The 18,008-nt window shown below is 38.3% G+C and overlaps 1 protein-coding gene across 1 annotated transcript; it reads left to right on the top strand.

Annotated features, from left to right (window-relative positions):
- The first annotated feature begins 889 nt into the window (after positions 1–889).
- CLN8 (CLN8 transmembrane ER and ERGIC protein) lies at positions 890–13,962 on the top strand. Its single transcript, XM_015820779.1, has 3 exons — positions 890–970; positions 4,257–4,908; positions 9,880–13,962. The coding sequence occupies exons 2-3, from the start codon at positions 4,366–4,368 to the stop codon at positions 10,201–10,203; spliced, it is 867 nt and encodes a 288-aa protein (XP_015676265.1). The 5' UTR covers positions 890–970; positions 4,257–4,365; the 3' UTR covers positions 10,204–13,962.
- Positions 13,963–18,008: the final 4,046 nt, after the last annotated feature.

Genomic DNA, 18,008 nt, shown 5'->3' with positions numbered 1-18,008 from the left:
TCACATGGGCATCGCGTATAAAAAAACAAAAACAAAATTGGTCTCTGCCCGAAGTCTAGTGTTAAAAAGTCAACGGAACTGGAGAGAGCGCCTTTTAGGCCTCTAAAGCAGCGGTTCTCAACCTGTGGGTCGGGACCCCATTTGGGGTCGATCGACCATTTCACAGGGGTCGCCAAGCAAGGCTGTCCGCCATTTTTTTTGTCCGCCATTTTTCCCCCTTTTCCGGCGGGTGCCTTACTTCCCTTGGGCTGGGCCAGCTGGTGGTCGGCCTGCTCCGTCTCTGCCGCTTGCCAGCTACGCCTCGGCCGGCGCAGGGGGCGGAACCACGCATGCGCGGCGCTCCCGGGCAGGGAAAGTCCTCGACTTACGACCGGTTGGGTAGTCCTCGACTTACGACCGGTTTAGTCCTCGACTTACGACCGGTTGGGGTCGCGGCATGAAAAAGGTTGAGAACCACTGCTCTAAAGAATCACAACTAATATTTGCCAAGGCGGGTCGTTTCGAAATGTAATGGTGCGTGCGCGGTTTCGACTTCGTCATTATTTCGAACGAATTGACCCGTTCCTTTATATAATTTCACGTTTCTAAACCGCCCGTCTGCCTCAGAAATTGTTCCCCACGGCGGCTCTACGTTCCTCTTTCCTCCCCCCCTCTCCGAGTGGGCCCAATGGTTTGCCCCAACCTGTCCGCCTGACGAGCGGATGAAGAAAAGGGGAAACGAGGGCGGGGGCGCGGCCCGGTGCACGAGCGCGCCATCGCCTGCCTGGCGGCCTAGGCGACGGCTTTGGACCCGGCTAACCGCGAGGAGGGAGGAGGGGGGGCTCCTCCCTTAAGCGCGTGACGGGAAGAGGACATTTAAAAAAAAACAAAACCAAAAGAAAACTTCCACAGAAGCAAACGGAAGGCAGAGCGGGGTAGTTGCGAAGAGGACGAGAAAAGCGACCGACCCCGAGGCCTTTGGTGTAAACCGGTAAGGACCGCTTCTGAAGAGTGGCAGCGCGGCAGTTAGGAGAGCCTTGAGGAGAGAAAACGCGGCTTTCCTTCTGGCCGGCTGCAGTTTCCCTCCTCCCTCGCTGTGGTCATCTCTCTGGCCGAGGGGGGCTTCTGGGGGTTTCATACTTAATTTTACTTCGTGTTGAATGTCTATCATCTGAAAGGGCTTCTGACACGAATAAAGAAGGCTGGGGGTAATCATTTAAGTGTGTGTGTGGAGGGGGGGGAGTAAGAATAAACACAACCCTTCTCGGAGGCCCGCGTGTTGTTGTTTTTTTAAAGGGTGAAGTTGGGACACGGATGTACTTCATAAGCCCCGAATTAGCCCCGGTTTCCGTTTGCCCACCCGCCAGGGACGAAGGGAGCCGGTTGCTCTCCGTGTTGGGTGGCGGCGGCGGTGGTTTTTTTTTTTCTTGGTTAGTTTTACAATCCCGGAAGACGCTTTTAGCAGAAGTGAAACTAATTCGGATTTCTTTATAGAACAAGAGAGACGAGGGCGAGGAGATCTGAGGGGGAGTACTGGTGGTCCTCGATTTATAATAGTTCGCTTAATGACCATTCAAAGTTACAAAAGGCACTGGGAAAAAAAAGCCACTTTACGACCGTTTTTCACACTTAACAACACTTTGCAGCATCCCCCGTGGTGTTGTGATCAAAATTTGGACACTTGGCAACAGATTCCGATTTATGACGGGGTCGTGCGGTCACCTTTTCTGACCTCCTTTACTAGCCAAGTCAAAGGGGAAGCCAGATTCACTTAACAACCATGTTACTAACTTAACTGTACTGATTCACTTAGCAGCCGTGGCAAGAAAGATTGTAAACTGGGGCAAAATTCGTTTAACAAATGTTTCACTTAGCAACAGAGATGTTGGGCTCAATTGTGGTCATAAGTTGAGGACTACCTGTAATTGGAAGTGTAATTTTCGGCATACAGTATTACTTTTTCCTCTCCCTCAGGGTTTCTTCAGAGTTATTAGGGTAGCCACTCTTCTTTAAAAACAGTTTTTTCCCCCCTATCATTTTAGGTGTTTAACCAGGGTGTCACAACAAGGCTTTAACTTATGTTAAATCTGTTGCTAGACAAGAATTAATCTGGGGAAGCCTTGGGCGTTTGGGATGGCTTGGTTGTCTGCATTACCCAGAAAGGTATTCTTAAGCATTGAGATGTATGGAGAAAGGACTTGGGAAGACAGAATTTTAGAAGATGATCATCAGGAGAATTACCTTATATGAAATTATTAACATTATAGGGTGAGCATCTAGTGACAGTGGCCTACTTACCTTTTTGTATTTCCGAGTTAAAAGGATCAGGCTGCAGAAATTTATTTTAAAAATATCTTTGGGTGGGATGGATAATGTTGAGCTGTCGCTTCTGTCCTATGTTGGAGTCCCGCTCTCATCATCCTCAGCCAGCACAGAATTGGGAATTCAACTCTGAATTAAGCATACCTGATTTTTGAATAATGGCAGACAGTCCGTCAACCGAGTGCCTGTCAACTCTAAGGGGAAAAATTTAATTCTTTCCTTGGTAATCAGACAACTATAACCATTATTGTAGAAAGCCATCAGAGAGAGAAATAAATACTATTTTTTTTAAAAAAAAAATCAGAAATCAGGAACAATTGGTAAAAATATCTGGTAGGATATTAGTAAGTACTGCGTATTTTTTATGTTTTGTGTGTGTGTTTGTATTAATTTATTTTCAGCTAAGGGTTAATTATTGTGATCCAGATTTGAATCATAGTGTATAATGTGCTTATAATGTATAATGGCTAGGAATGAAATATGCATCTGGAACTTAGTGCTTACTTAAATCCACCTGCAAGGCATAATGGAAGAAAGCTTGAAAACATCCTTTCCCTGCTAATGAATAGGCAGTCATATGCACCTGTGAAACTGCCTGCAAAGTACAGCAGTTACCTATTATTAGGGTCACAGTGTTCTCTAAGTAGCCTCCAAGCTTGTATGTGCAACTTCATTTTCCTGACAGTGTGAAACACAACACGGGGTAAGTAAGATACAGTGAAAGAACCCACAGTTGGCTATAAACCACTGATTATCTGTTTTTATTTAGCTCATAACTCTGTTCCTGCTAACTCAGGTTTTAGTTAACCATGTTTATCTGAATTGACTTGAGTGTTTAGATTCACACAATATATCAAACCATATACTAGTTACTCTGACAGGATTTATATAATGTATTGAGTTGCAAATTAGCCAACCATAATTTTGTCTAAGCCAGTGGTGGCGAACCTATGGCACGGGTGCCAGAGGCGGCACTCAGAGCGCTCTCTGTGGGCACCCGCATCATCACCCCAGTCCTAGGCCTTCAGCAGGGTTTTATAAAACCTTTTCGCTTTAGGCCTCCACCGCCGTGTACAAAAAAAAAAAAGGTTCAATCAATGAGTCAATTTCAACTTCTCGCGGAAAAAAAAAGATCTTGCAAAGTTGGAATTGATTGATTGAACTTTTTAGACTCACCCAGTCTGCCGTTACCACCGTAGCCACGCCCACCCAATGGGCCACACCCACCTGGCACCCGACGATGCATAAGTGGGTTTGGGGTTGCAGTTTGGGCACTCGGTCTCTAAAAGGTTCGCCATCACTGGTCTAAGCTATTCTGCAGGCCCATCTTAAATTCAATCCTTGTGGAAGGCACAGATCAAAGAAGGTGACTGTAGATTTCTTGTCAGCCAGCTATCCCCCATGCCATCTTTAGTTTTCTCCTCAGCATTTTTCATGGTTAGGTGCATGCAACTCTAACATTTTTAAAAAACATAACTTAAAAAGTTCATTACAATAAGTATATATTTACACATATTTAATTGCAATTACAAGGGTTTATATAGGACAGTATTTGTATTCAGAGCCACACTAATATGGTCAATGACAGGTACTAGGAAACAATATATGACTATTTCAGTGTTAATTGCAGATGTACAGTATGGGTTACACAAAATTCTAAGCCATTTTGTTATACAATAGACATGTCAAACTCGCAACGTCACGTGACGTCACGCAACATATCGGGATAGTTTTGCCATTGCCGGCAATGGGGTGGGCGCGGCTTCCGCATGATGCGTTCGGTCCGCGGGCCGGCAGTTTGACACCCCTGTTATACAAGAAGCTTTATCCAAACTAAAGGACCTCTTAGTGCTTTCTGTAAACTGAGTCTGTATGATTTCTTAGAACTAGGTATAAGATGTTATGTGTAAGCATGTATGTATTGTATAGAACATTTTTATTTATTTTTTCTACAGATGACAATGAGAATTTGGTTGCTCCTCACTGCATGGGCAAAAGTTCAAGATTCCTAAGTGGACCTGACTAGTGGATGCTCCCCAAATAACTTCAACATAAGTAGAAGACATGAATCTTCAAAATGATGAGGCAACATCTACATCCATATTTGCCTGGAATTATTTTCTGTGGGAAGTTCGTTTGGCACTAGTGGCCATTGGCTTCTTTTTCTACTTGGGAATATTTTGTTTTTCACATTTTTTGTCTTCATGGTTGAGTATGACTTACCGCTCATTGCCAGCGAAGGAGAAAGTCTTTTGGAATGTGACTGCTACACGAGCCGTGTTCGGCATTCAGAGTTGTGTGGCTGGCTTCTGGGCTTTGCTTATAGATCCAGTTTTTCAAGCTGACATAGTTTATTCCCAGCAGGACTGGAGTTGGTTTATTTGCCTCATAGCGTCTGGCTTCTTTTTGCTGGAAAATGTAGCCGTTCATGTCTCTAATTTTATCTTTAAAACATTTGATTTCTTTGTAGTTGCTCACCATTTTCTTGCTTTTGGTGGTTTTTTGGGTCTGATAACCAACATAAAATCTGGACATTACATACCTTTGATGGGAATGCTACTTGAATTGAGTACACCTTTCACTTGCATGTCTTGGATGCTTTTAAAGGTGAGAGAGCAGTGAGAGCAGTTCTCTCTGACTAGCTAGAAAGCAAACTGAGATTACAGCTATGGTTGCTATATAGAATTGCATATCTTGTCTGGACTAGTCTGGCAAGACAGGCTAGAACTGCAGCAGCTCTGAAAGCATGATGACAGCTTGTTTCAGTAATAAAACATTTTATTCCGCGAGGTTCAGGTTACAACCCTCACTCTCCACTTTTTTCTTGTTGAATCTCCTATCTAGAATCTAATCCTCCATCTCCTCTCTGTTACTGTATGAATTTCCATTCAGAGTCTCTGAGTGATCAGGCCTAGGCCCCATGTCTGAGTACATAGTTGCTTTGAGGTCCTCACTGCTAAGTGTTCTTATACCAACAGATGTTAACTGTTACAGAAGAGTGTCATAATAAATGCACCTTTGAAAAGATTAGCTGATTCTTATATCTAGAATATTAAGTGATAGAACAGCAGCTAGGAATAATTCCTAATTGAATAATTCATTTTTAATTGGGTATTTACCTTGATTGAGCTTTTCCAGATGAAATATTAAATCTATTAATTCAATACCGTGTTTATTAAATTTACACATGTTACTTTAAATTTAATGTAGAACTGTGTTTTAGAATACAAATGCATTCAAAACACTTGTTCTGGAAAAAATATTGAAGAATCAATAAACCTGGTTAGGGGTAAACAACTTTCTGTACTTGTCCCCAGCCAGTTTGAGGACAGTGGGACATATCACTGGAAGAGTGATGAAGCATTTGAGATTCAAAATAATGCTGGTAGAAATTAGCCATGTAGTTGTCAATTCCATTCAATGGTCCTATCTGGGGGGGGGAGGCTATGATTGCTCTGTCCTTTCCCTTCGTAGCTAATCACAATGTTTAGTTACATGAACTGTAATCTCATTTAAAACAGTTCATGTTGAAAATTAGTGTGTATTCCAATGAAGAACTAAAGTTGTATTAAGAATTTCAATCTATGATAGGTTTAGCACATGGGGGAGATACACCACACCAAATGGAAGACTACTGTTATCTATGAGCTTGCTTTAAGTAGTTCAATAAGATATGGTTCCATATGAAATACATATAATGTCCCACTTTAAAATATCGTGAACTATGTACATAATTGGATTGTTTTCCTGTGACATGGAACCATAGATTAAAATTGCTATTTTTGTGGATTGTTTGTTGACTGCCCCGCAATACCACCATCAAAGAAAGTAATAATCTTGAGTTCTGTTTGGAGAATGTTTATTTCCTGCAACTACATTCTGATATCAACAATGTTCACACATTTGAGGAAGTCATGTAAAACCTTGCATGTGAGGTCATGACATAATATAACATCTTCTCTTTTTCTAAGACCTTAAGGGGAAGTGAATCATATGTGCCATTAGGAAAGACAAGGCAAGTGACAGCAAATGGAATCTGTGTAAACTTTTGCTCCCTTCATTTAGAGGGGGCATAGAAAGCAAGAAGAAGAGGAGAGTTGAATATGCAACAGTTCAAAAGCTGTCCCTTAAAGCTACTTTACTGGGATAGTGTGTTTTACAGTCTTTTGAATATGCCATTTTGAGTCACTTGTGGTCATTTAGCTTTATTAATTAAATATACCATGTTTTCCCGAAAATAAGACCTATCCCGGAAATAAGCCCTAGCTTGAGTTTTACACATGCGCCTAATATATAAACCCTACCCCCAAAATAAGCCCTAGTTAAGACCCTGTCCCACCGTCTGGTTGTACGAGGTGGGGTGAGTAAAAACCAAGCTGGGGTGGGGGTTGTGGAGCTTCCCCACATGCCCCGCACCTACTTATCTTAGCACATCTGCAGCCAGGCCTCCCACATGCCACTGCCCGACTTCTTTTGCGGCCGCTTGCAGCCGGATCCCACATGGCACATTGGCACCAGCACAATGCACCATGTGGCCTGCCATGAGCGGTGGCATTGGCGTGATGCGGCATGCAGCATCTGGCTGCAAGCAGCCACAGAAGAAATCAAGCAGTGGTGCGGGTAAGACATCCCCCGAAAATAAGACCTGGTGCCTCTTTTGGAGGCAAAAGAAATACAATAAAATATATATTTTCAGGGAAATGCGGTATGAATAGTATTCGTTTAAAGCAATAGAACTCTCTATACAGCATACATAATACTATAGATTGTACTTTAGACTGCAAATTGAAAACAGCATTGTAATGTGAACATTTATGACAGAAATGCAAACAATTTAGTCTATTTCAGTTCATGCTTATGTGTAAGTTTGAAATCTTAAAAATCAGGTCAAAGACTGTGTTATGGGTGCTTATTACTTAATATACAGGTAGGAAGTTTGTGTTCTTTTAGATATTGCTGAGCTCCAAAACAGCTCAGCCTGTGTCTAGGAATGATGGGAGCTTTGCTTAAACATTGGGAAGACTATAACCTTGCCAACCCCAATTCAGTATAGTTTCCCAAGTAATAAATAGGGCTAAAGAGAAAAAAAGGAAAAATAGATGGTTCCAAGTGGTGGTTGGTTCATACATTATACTGAGCCATAAAATTGTTTGAACCCAACCATTGTAATATGTAAAGGACAATTTCTCTTTGGCCATAAGCCATACACTATTTTATTTTTTTTTAATCCCTGGGAATTGCCAGGGGTATAGCAGTGGCAAAATTATGTCAGTAGAGGAGGTAAAAGGGATTCTGGTGGGTGCCTGTCATTCTAGGCTATACTTTTCCAATTTAGACTGAATATATTGTGTGGACCCAGCCAGCCTTCTCTACATTAAAATAACTATAGAAAACAAAAGAGTAAATTATATGAACCCAACCTGTCCTTTCTAGATTTGAATATTAAAAGTAAAAGAGAATAAGTATTAATACCTCAGTTATGGTTAATATGACACTTTTGATTTATGAAGATTGAAAATCTGGATAATCACATGAAAATATTCTTAATATTTTGAACCTAATTGTAAGTAACATAGTTTGAAAAACATTTTGTATACTTTTTATTATATTTGACTAGTTACGGACTCCCCACTATTACATATTAGATGAAGAACTGCTTTGTCAAACTGTGATGTTTCTAAGCAGATATGATTTCCAGGATTTCTTTCAAAATATTAAGAAAGAATTAAATTCATAGGAACAACTGAGCAATTTAAATATTGTGGGTTATAATGCTTCCATATGGATGTCAATATCAAGTTGGTATCATTTGCTTAGATTTTGCGGAGCTGTGCTAGGAGGTTTCTGGCTGTCTGTTTATGTTTAGGTGAAATAACAGTCATAGCCTGAGTCAAAATTCAAATGTTTCCCTTGAGATACTGCTGGAATTGAACATATTGTACTAGTATAGTTGACTGAGCTCACATAAAACATGATTTATATTGCTAAGTAACATCCTGAGTGAGTAGAAGAAGGGAGAGGTTAGAAATTTCCATATATTCCCTGCCTTGGGATTCAGGCTATTCTCTGGGGATATTGGGATGGGTGAGAGATATTGCACGTTAAAGTAAGTTTATACCAGAATACTGAAGCCTCCAATTTTATATTGCCCTTATTAGAAGAGTACTTTGAATACCATAAAGATGTTTAATAAGATGGATTTAGAATACTAAAAGACAAATGTATTTATATCCTGCCTTTATTATTTTTACAAATAGAGCAGACATCTTCCTCCTTTTTTCTCCACAACAACGATTCAGTGAGGTTGGTTGGGCTAAGAGAGGGTGATTGGCCCAAGGTAACCCAGTTGGCTTTCATGGCTAAAGTGGGACTAGAACTCACAGTCTCCCGCTTTCTAGCATATTGCCTTAACTACTAGATCAGAGGTCACCAACCTTTGTCAGTTGGCGGACCGGAAGAAAAGAAAATTTTTTACATGTGTGCATGTGCACGGGGCCACAAGCATGCATGCACCACAAATGGGGTGGAGCTAGCGCCCGTGTGATACTCCCTAGCCCTGCTCCGTTCTTGCATGGCACAGCACCTTGTTTCTGTGCGGTGGCTGTTTTTGTGCCCTGCAATGTGGCGGCACCCATTTTTGTACCCTGCACTGTGGCGGTACCCATTTTTGTGCCTTGCAGTGCAGCAACTGCCCATTTTTGTGCCCTGTGGTGCGCCGATGCCCTGTTTCTGTGCCCCGTGGCAGCAGCCATTTTTGCAGCTTGCAGTGCGGTGGCGGCCCGTTTTTGTGCCCCACGATGTGGCAGTGTCCATTTGTCCACCGTGTGGCAGTGGCCCGTTTTCGTGCTCTGAGGTGCGGCGTCCTGTTTTTGCGCCCCACAGCCGCAGCGCTAGCGTAAGTAAGGGCGCGCGCACTGGCCAGCCTGTCCCGCGGCCCACAGGTTGGGGACCCCTGTACTAGATCAAACTGGCTCTCAATTGAATTCTAGTTCCTAATAATACAGCCTAGGATAATTTGGCAGGGGTCATCCCTCCTTTTATTTAAATTAAGTAGCCAGTACTATTTTCTATGGATTTGACAAACTCTATAGATGAAATATAGATCTGTTGTGGAATAAGTCTCTTTTTGGAGCAGCCTTCCAAGATTTATGTGTTGGGATATTTTCTCCTGCATTTTCCAGTTCCGTAACTGCTGTAGGGCATGGATTAAAAAGTTGCTGTCTTGGCATATGCAAAAGGTTATTTTTCCTTTGAGTGATCCTTTTCAATCATGTGACAAAAAGGCATGAATCTGCTGGAATTGGAAGAACTTATGCGTACTTCCTAATAATTTTTCTTTGTGACATTCCATTTTGTCCTCCAAAAGGTCATCCAGATGCTTAATTAAGTTCTTACTCACAAGCTAGTTTTGTTTCAGATTCCCTGCTTCTTTCATAACTCTTTCACTAAACTTGGAAGTAAGATTCCATAATGCTTTAACTTTGCAAATATAGTTCTTGTTTTACATGAAATATGAAATATGTTTCAGTTTTATCTGTTTGGTATTTTAACTTGGGTTTCTTTTTTTTTTTTCTCTAGGCTGGCCGGGCTAATACTTTCTTTTGGAAGGCAAGTCAGTGGATAACGATCCACATGTTTCACTGTCGCATGATACTTACCTACCACATGTGGTGGGTGTGTCTTTCCCATTGGTATGCTGTGATGGAAAATATGGGACTCTTATATTTTACTGTTGTATTAACAGGATTGAGTGCTGTTACCTTCATACTTAATCCCTACTGGACCTACAAAAAGACTCTTCAACTTTCTTCCCCTGTTGACTGGAATTTTAGTGATAGAACAATGAAAAACGGTTCATCTGTGAAAGTAAATGGGGAAGCATTCCAGAAGAAGGGGCTCTGAAACTGACTTGGATCTCTATGGGTAACCGTAAAATCTGGTCAGAAATAAATAAGATGGACAGATAGCTGGGAATATGAAGCTGTGCCTATCAAGGGATCTAAATTACTAGTTTCTGGTAATGTCTAATTGGGAATATTATTAACCTCATTTAATAAATATTGCAGGTGTGCCCTGAATGTTGGGCATTCTTACATGTGGGAATATTTTGTAAACCAGCAAAGTGCAGGAAACTAACTGCTTGGTCTGTCTGTCTTTAAAACCTGCACTGCTGCTTCCAGGGCTTGCTATTTTGAACATGTCATCTCTAGGACAGATTGCAGCCTAGAAAGAATTCAAGGTCTTGTCTCAAAGAATGTCCAGGAGAAATGATGCTTTCTCATTAGTTTAATCAATCTAAAATTGCACTTATCTCCCTGAAATTCCTTTTCGTGTATATATGAATCAGTTTCTATGTCAAGTTTGCTACCTTATCTAATGAATGCCAAGTGCCAATCCAGTTTAATAATATGAGAAGAGAGGGGAACATTACATTTTTTCCCTAGAAAAGCATCCAAATATTTAATACCAATTCTAGAACATTATGAAATATAATTTAGTTTGAAGAGTAATTGAACATTGAAAATATGGTCATGACTTTGGTTTAAACATTTTAAAAAAAAATTCTCTTCAGCATGTAATATTCTATAGTGACTAGTAGAAAAGCCTGTATACCTTAAAATTATTTCCAATATGTAACAAATTCAAATTTTGATGTGGCACCTCACGAAAGCTGCTCTTTTGCAATTTCATTAGGAGAGATATTGAAGGTGGTTGAGCTTCCAGCTTTTTGCATACCCACATTTTAGACAGATAATTTATAAAATTCTATTAAGTTCTGTTCTGTTAATCCCAGGCTCTAAAATCCAACATCAGTTTATAAATCTTAAAACTTTTCTCAAAACTAAGCATTTTAAAAAAAGGAACCTATAGCTACGGTATTCCACTACTTAATTACTGTGTAAAGATTGCTGAAACCAATCCTTAACCTAATATTTCAATAGAAAGTTGTTGAACACTGCCATCTAATGGCAGTTGTTGCATACATCTTATTTTAAACAAGTATGTTATAAAATTATCTGGAATACGCAACAACTATAAAAGATAATACATTGAATTTGGTATATATTGTTTTAGTATAGGTAATATAGAATGCATGAGAATCTGAGATTAATGCTGTTTATATTCAAGCTCAATGTGGAAATATATAAATTAAGTACTGTTTGAAACATCTCTTTCTCTTCCCACCCTAGTAAAATTAGTGAAAAACAGTGATAAGACTGCATAAAATGTTAAAATCTAAAGTTTTCTCCAATTTCTCCTATTTTTTCCCTGTTTAGGAAACAGGTATTATAGTTGTGAAAGTTAGGCATAAAAGAAATATTAAACATTTGCTCTAGTCATTACTTGGAAAGAATAACTTCAGAGAGGCAAACTTTTTCATAATATAAATGTATGTATAGAAATCTGGCTTGAATCTCTGTAGTTAATCTATCAATCAAATCTTAATGCAGTTATAGACGATAATTAATCTAAGTTAAGGTAGTAGTATTTTAATTCATCTTCAAGACTTTTCATTCTTGATATTTTGAATTGTGACATATTTCTAGCTAAAATGTTATTGGGAATGATGCCACTAATGTACTTTTCTTGACTGTAACTTATATTGTTCTGAGTAGTAGCACAACATGAGAAGAAAAATTGAAAATCTGCATTCTGAAGATGATTGTGACCATGTTTACAGTCTTCTGTCAAAAACAGACCCTGAAAAAATGCTAAATGCTATTAATATAGATGGGGATGGGATCAAAATCCAATCAGGGACATTTTAGAATTAATAAAATGTTTTCATTGATACATCATTCCTGGAGAATAACAACCTGCCCATTGTGATTTTCTGTGAGAAATCACAGAAAAAAATCTGTTTAATTGCATTTTCCTTGGAGTCTGGGCAAAATATGGGTCTTTCCAGTCATAATGATTAGCATTTCTCTAATGAACAAATTGTAAATATTTGCTTGCAATCCCTCAAAAGACAGTTATACACTTTTGATATTGAAAATATAGTTTAGTTTGTTGCTTGCTTTTAATCAAAGTAGCACAGTTGCAGTTTGCACAACAAAAACTTCTTATTAAACGTTTGCACCTTTTAAAAATGGAAGTAATGAAAAGGTAGATTATCTATTGGCCACTGAAAAAGTTGCATACACGTAGTATATAATATTTTCTTATGTTTCTGTTGGTGAAAAATTGCACTATGTATGGAATAATGTCTTCATCTATAATCATAGAAGTAGTTAGTAAAAAAATTCAGATATATTTGATGTTTAACCCATAGCATAGATACATGTGTAGTAGCCACTGTTTTTTTTTAAAAATGAGTTTAATTGTTCTAGTTCACTTGCTAATATATAGCTTTGGACCCTTGAGGTTTTATTTATCTCAATTGCCTACAATAATTCAGCGTTTGGTCTATATTTTTCCCCTGACCAAGTCAGTGCTGTGATTTAGTTGGGAATGCTGCTGCTAATGAGTATTTTGATTAGAATCCCTCTCACGCTGAATGCATGCCATTTCTGTTCTGTTCCAAAAGAGGTCAGGCCACACCTCCATTAAATTTGATTTGATTTGATTTTTTTTCCTTATGCATAGGTAAGTTACTGCTGTTATATTCAGTATTTGGTGGCAGCCTTAGGGACCACGGGCACACCAAGAAGTGGATGGGTAGAACTTGTGAAGTCATGTATTATTATACAATCCTGTGATTGCAGTGTATGCATTCTTGACTAAAATGTAAAAGATCTCTGTTTTGCTGCTTAACACCAAAATAATAAAAATGGGAATTTTGCTGGGGCAGTTGGACAAATTTGCAACAGAAATAAGACTTCTCTTTTTTCCCCCCTAAGAATATTTTTTTAAACAGTAGAATGGTTGGGATACAGTATCTTTTTTTAAAAAAAAAAGTAGAATAGCTGAGGTAGAGTATTTTCTAAGAAGAATAGTGGACGTTGGGAAATGAACATACCTTGGGCATATGCAGTAGTTTAATAATGAATGAAATCACATGTGTAAATAGAATTTCATTTTTTATTTAAATGTGAGAGCTGAACTAGGTATTATGAGAAATCTGAGTGTTTCAGCTATGCTTTTTTCTTAATTTCAAACTAGTTTAGCTTATGTGATTTTGTAAATACTTCTTAGCAGCTCCAAATTCTTTTTCATGCAAGTGATCTTCAAAATAAGTTTCAGTATGAAGAAAAGTCATCATATGCACTTTGTAATGAAAAGTAGGAGGGGGGGAGGAAATTAAGCACCTTTCTCTTTTCCTAATTGCCCTAAGAAGTATTACAAAATGTGGTTTACAACTTTCCTACTTACGGTAGATATTACTGATAAAGTTAAACATGAGATAGTTATTTGGACTCTTTGCTATTGAGTTGTCATGCTTTTATTCTTCCCTACATCTCATTGCGGTTAACAATCCAAAATTATGTGTTTTATATTGATTCCCACCGTCAGTTACGTATCATCTGCAATGGAGTATAGTACTTCCTAAAAATAAGAACTTTATTTTCTAAGTAGTTTATGCAGCAAATATATTTGCTATATATTTTTTCTTGTTCCTCCATAATTGATTGTGCTAATAAATGTATTGCTTTTGTTCTTTCCTTTTTTAAAATCAGTTATTTAATAAACTTTACAGTTTTTTGCTTGCAGTTACAATAATGGGTAGTGAAATGTACTTTCTTATCATTAAAAAAACCTTTTCTAGCATTTTCAGTTTAATCATTTTTCCCTAATATATTGAAATGCAGTTGCCCAGAAGCCCATCTAGTTTCATTTCCTGTAGCCACTCAGATATTTCTAGATATCTATGGGATGGATGGATGGATGGATGGATGGATGGATGGATGGATGGATGGATGGATGATGGATGGATGGATGGATGGATAGATAGATATGGAATAAAAAAGGCATGGACTTCTTTGTGGTGCTACTTGGAAAACTTGATTGTATAATCCAGTATTCCCAATAACTATAATAGCTGTGAAGTTTGGAAATTAAGTTATCTGGAGGGCACCATGATGGGAAAGTCTATATTTGATCTGGGATAGCATTCAATACTGCTTCAATCAGTACTTAGCCATTAACAATCTTGTCTTCTGTGATTTTAAAAATACCTGAGCCAAGTAGCAACTGCTGCCTTTTTGTAACAAACTATACTTTCTTTTGTCTATTCTGAACTAGTTCCAGAAGATTTCATATTACCTGAATTCTAGGGAGCTGTTTGTTCCATACTGTGCTTAATAAACATTTATCATATCCCCATTTAGTCTCTCCCTCTCTTGGTAAATTATAGAGTACAATATTTCTGCCCATTCGTGAAAAGGGAAAACTAAAATCAATGCCATGGTCTGTAATCTTCAAGTTCTGCATCTTTTCTGGAATGGTACCATGCCATCCAAATTGCATCCTTCATTTCAAATGTGGTTTACTATATACATTTAAGACGTTAGCTGTTCAGTTTAATCTTGTTAATAATCATCCAAGGAAGAAATTATCTCTTTCATTGTTGCTGAATGTTGTTTCTATTTCATTATACTATCTACATATCACTAACATTTTCAAAATCTACCAGTTTACTCATTCTATGATCTATTTATGATAGTCTTACTAACCTGCTGTGGTCCAGTTGTGATTATAAAACCCAAGCCATGAGGCCAGAGTCAGACACTGAATTTTCACATTAGACTGTTTGGGAAAACAATCAGTAAAGTTCCCAGTTCACTATAGAAGGAGCTTCAGCAGTTCTTTTTTAACTGTTTCTTCTGACAGAGGAAAACCAGCTATCAAATTCAAACCAACATTTTGGGACTTAATTGGCTTATAATAAGGATATGGTGTGCATGAATAACATGTTAAAGTGGGTGGGATTGCAGCCCATTTGGGATGGGGCTCAGAAGTTTTAAGAGAAATGTTTTTCTTTAACTTCCCTTCGGCATGCAAATAGCCAAAATATTTTACATTGCCCATGTGGTAAAGCTTTGAAGGTTGCAAAATGGATGCTGATTGGTTTCACGTGTCTCGTAACAGTGTTCATGTTCCTACTTAGTTTATAAGGCCGCATGTCAACGCACTTATTGTGTCCAGAAGAGCTCGTTTTCCATAGAAACTCACTTTGGCACCTATTTTAATTTCTCAATATTATGCAAAGATCTTTTTGTTTTATTTCTCCAGAAAGTCTTCATTATTAGAACTGTATTCAAAATTAAAATCCATATTACTTTCTATTTTAAATATAATTATTTCTGACAAGTGTTGTATCCGTGTATTAAATATATAATTGCCGTAAACTTCTAAATATCTGGTTTAAAATTATTATTTTTTTCATAATTCAGTATTTTGCTTTACTCAATTGTTCAACTGAAACTGATTTTAAAAAACATCACAATATTAAATGGTGTCACTTACGACATATTTGTCAAAGGTAACGTGCCACAACATTTTGGGTGACACATCAGCGTTCACCAACACCGAAGAACAACTATTCTCGAAAGCACCCCTTATTCTTGTGCAATTTGCAGAGGCTGCGAAAGAGCATTCTTCAAAGCTGCTTCAAGAACGAAGGCTTCATATGACCAGGAGCAACCTCAGGTAGGCTGCAGGGCCTGTCAATAAAAGGTAAGTGATCCTGGGGAGTGCTAGGCAACTGTACCTCTCCTTAAGGCTTGCGTGCTTGAGGAATAGTGTGAGGTGGCCTTTTTGAGTGGAAGTGGTCGCACTTGGGCTGAAGTTGAAACCCAGATGCTGCTATTCAGATGTGTATATGTGTGAGGGGGAAGATAGGATAGAGAAATATTTCTCTCTTCTTCAGGGTCATGTGACATGCCAGCAGAGTCAAGTTAGGCTTTTTGACTTGCCAAGCCCGAAAGATTCTCCATCACTGATCTAATACTGTGCCAACCCTGTCAGACCAAGTGGGATGGGCAAAACAGATCAGAGAGAGAGATGTTTCTGCAAATAATCTGGCTCCACTCCGTGAAGGGTTCAATAGAAGACAACAATTTGTATTGAACATGATGGCCTACAAGGAGCCAGAGCACCTTGCCAAGCTATGATGGAGGGTAAATTGAACTGTAAATATAATTGCCTGCATCACCCCAGCTGCAGCTTATGAATAATCTTTAAGGGCAGCCCTACATAGAATCCATTGTAGCAGTCCACTTTGAAGGGACCAAGATGTAACAGCAATGCCCTCAAACAAGACAAAAGGGTGCAGTTGGTACACAAAGTGGATTTGTGCAAATGCCCTCCTGGTCCTGGTTGCCGTCTGGAGTTGTGAGTACAAGAGACCCCCTCCATGGTTTGTTGTGCTCTGGTTCTGTCATCCCACCATTAAGAACCAAAAGTGGAAGTTCCTCTCATCTAGGAGGGCCTGGAACACAAAACAATTCTGTCTTGTTAGGATTAAGTTGAAAATTGTTCTTCATTTGGATCTCTCCACAGTGAAAGAACTCCAAAAGCATAACTGGGTCATCAGCATATTGATATTAATCCTGTGTGCGGGTGTGAGTGCATGTGTGTTTGTGTGTATGTGTTTATATGTGCATGTGTATAGTATTTAAAAATCAGTCGGGGAAGTATAAAAAGCTTAAAGTACACAGGATTGAGATACACAAGTATTAGAAAATGAAGTAAAAATATTCAAAGTAACTATTAATAATAAATCAAGATTAAAAATTACACTTTCTACTTCATCTACAAAGCTCTCAATATTTAGCAAGTTATATATGAACTTAAATGTTAAAATCTTATGTTTGTAGAAATCCAAATGTTGGCTGCAGTATAAGACCATATGTGGAAGTATAATCCAAAAATAGCTTCCACATAGAACTGAATTTTGTATCATTTGTTTTTCAAACCCAAGACTACTTTTAACTTTTATGCAGACTCCCACAACTTAAATTTGTCATTCTACATTGTATGTAATTGCCAATGAAAGGCAAAAGATTCTGGGACTTGTTACTGTGAACAAAATAAGAATAGCAATAGCACTTAGACTTATATACCGCTTCATAGTGCTTTTACAGCCCTCTCTAAGTGGTTTATATTTTTTAAAAAAATATTTTTTTAAACAGAGTTCAGTAATAATTATTCAACAAAAATGTGTTGCCTGAGTATCTTATTCACTAATACAAATTAAACTCCTAATCCCTAAATCTTTTCTCTAACCATTGATAAAATAGGTCCCAAGTTTGAAAATATTCTGTTTCTTCTTTTTCTTTCAACCTTAAAGTAAGTCTGTCCATTTCCGCAGTCTAATATTTTTTTGATTATTTCTTCTGGTGGTATTTCTTCATTCTTCCAATATTGTGCAAATATAATTCTTGCCACTGTTATCATATGTAGAATCAAATATGTACTTTGCTTATCAGGTTTTTCTGGCATTATACCTAGTAAAAAAAATTCACATTTATAGTATGTGTTTCTCTAACATTTTTTCTAACCAAGTGCGTATTGTCCAATATCTCCTTGCTTTAACACATGTCCACCATATATGATAATAAGTACCTGGTTTGTGTTTACATTTCCAACATTTATCTGACAAGTTTTTAAACATTTTTGCTAATCTTGTTGGTGGCAAATGCCATCTATAAAACATTTTATATAAGTTTTCTTTGTATGAAGCTGACATTGTCAATTTATAGTTTCTTTCCCACAAACTTTGCCACTTTTCTAAGTCTATATTATATCCAAAATTCTTTGCC

Source organism: Protobothrops mucrosquamatus, unplaced genomic scaffold (assembly GCF_001527695.2).
Source record: "Protobothrops mucrosquamatus isolate PMUCROS unplaced genomic scaffold, P.Mucros_1.0 scaffold1182, whole genome shotgun sequence".
Classification (NCBI taxonomy): Eukaryota; Metazoa; Chordata; class Lepidosauria; order Squamata; family Viperidae; genus Protobothrops; species Protobothrops mucrosquamatus.
Note: the sequence above shows the minus strand (reverse complement) of the source record. Positions and strands in the feature narration are given on the sequence as shown.

Bases quoted from the DNA above. Each gene is read 5' to 3' on its own strand.
- CLN8 (XM_015820779.1), top strand. From the start codon at position 4,366: ATGAATCTTCAAAATGATGAGGCAACATCTACATCCATATTTGCCTGG. The intron at 4,909-9,879 runs GTGAGAGAGCAG...TTTTTTCTCTAG, and splicing joins TGTCTTGGATGCTTTTAAAG to GCTGGCCGGGCTAATACTTT.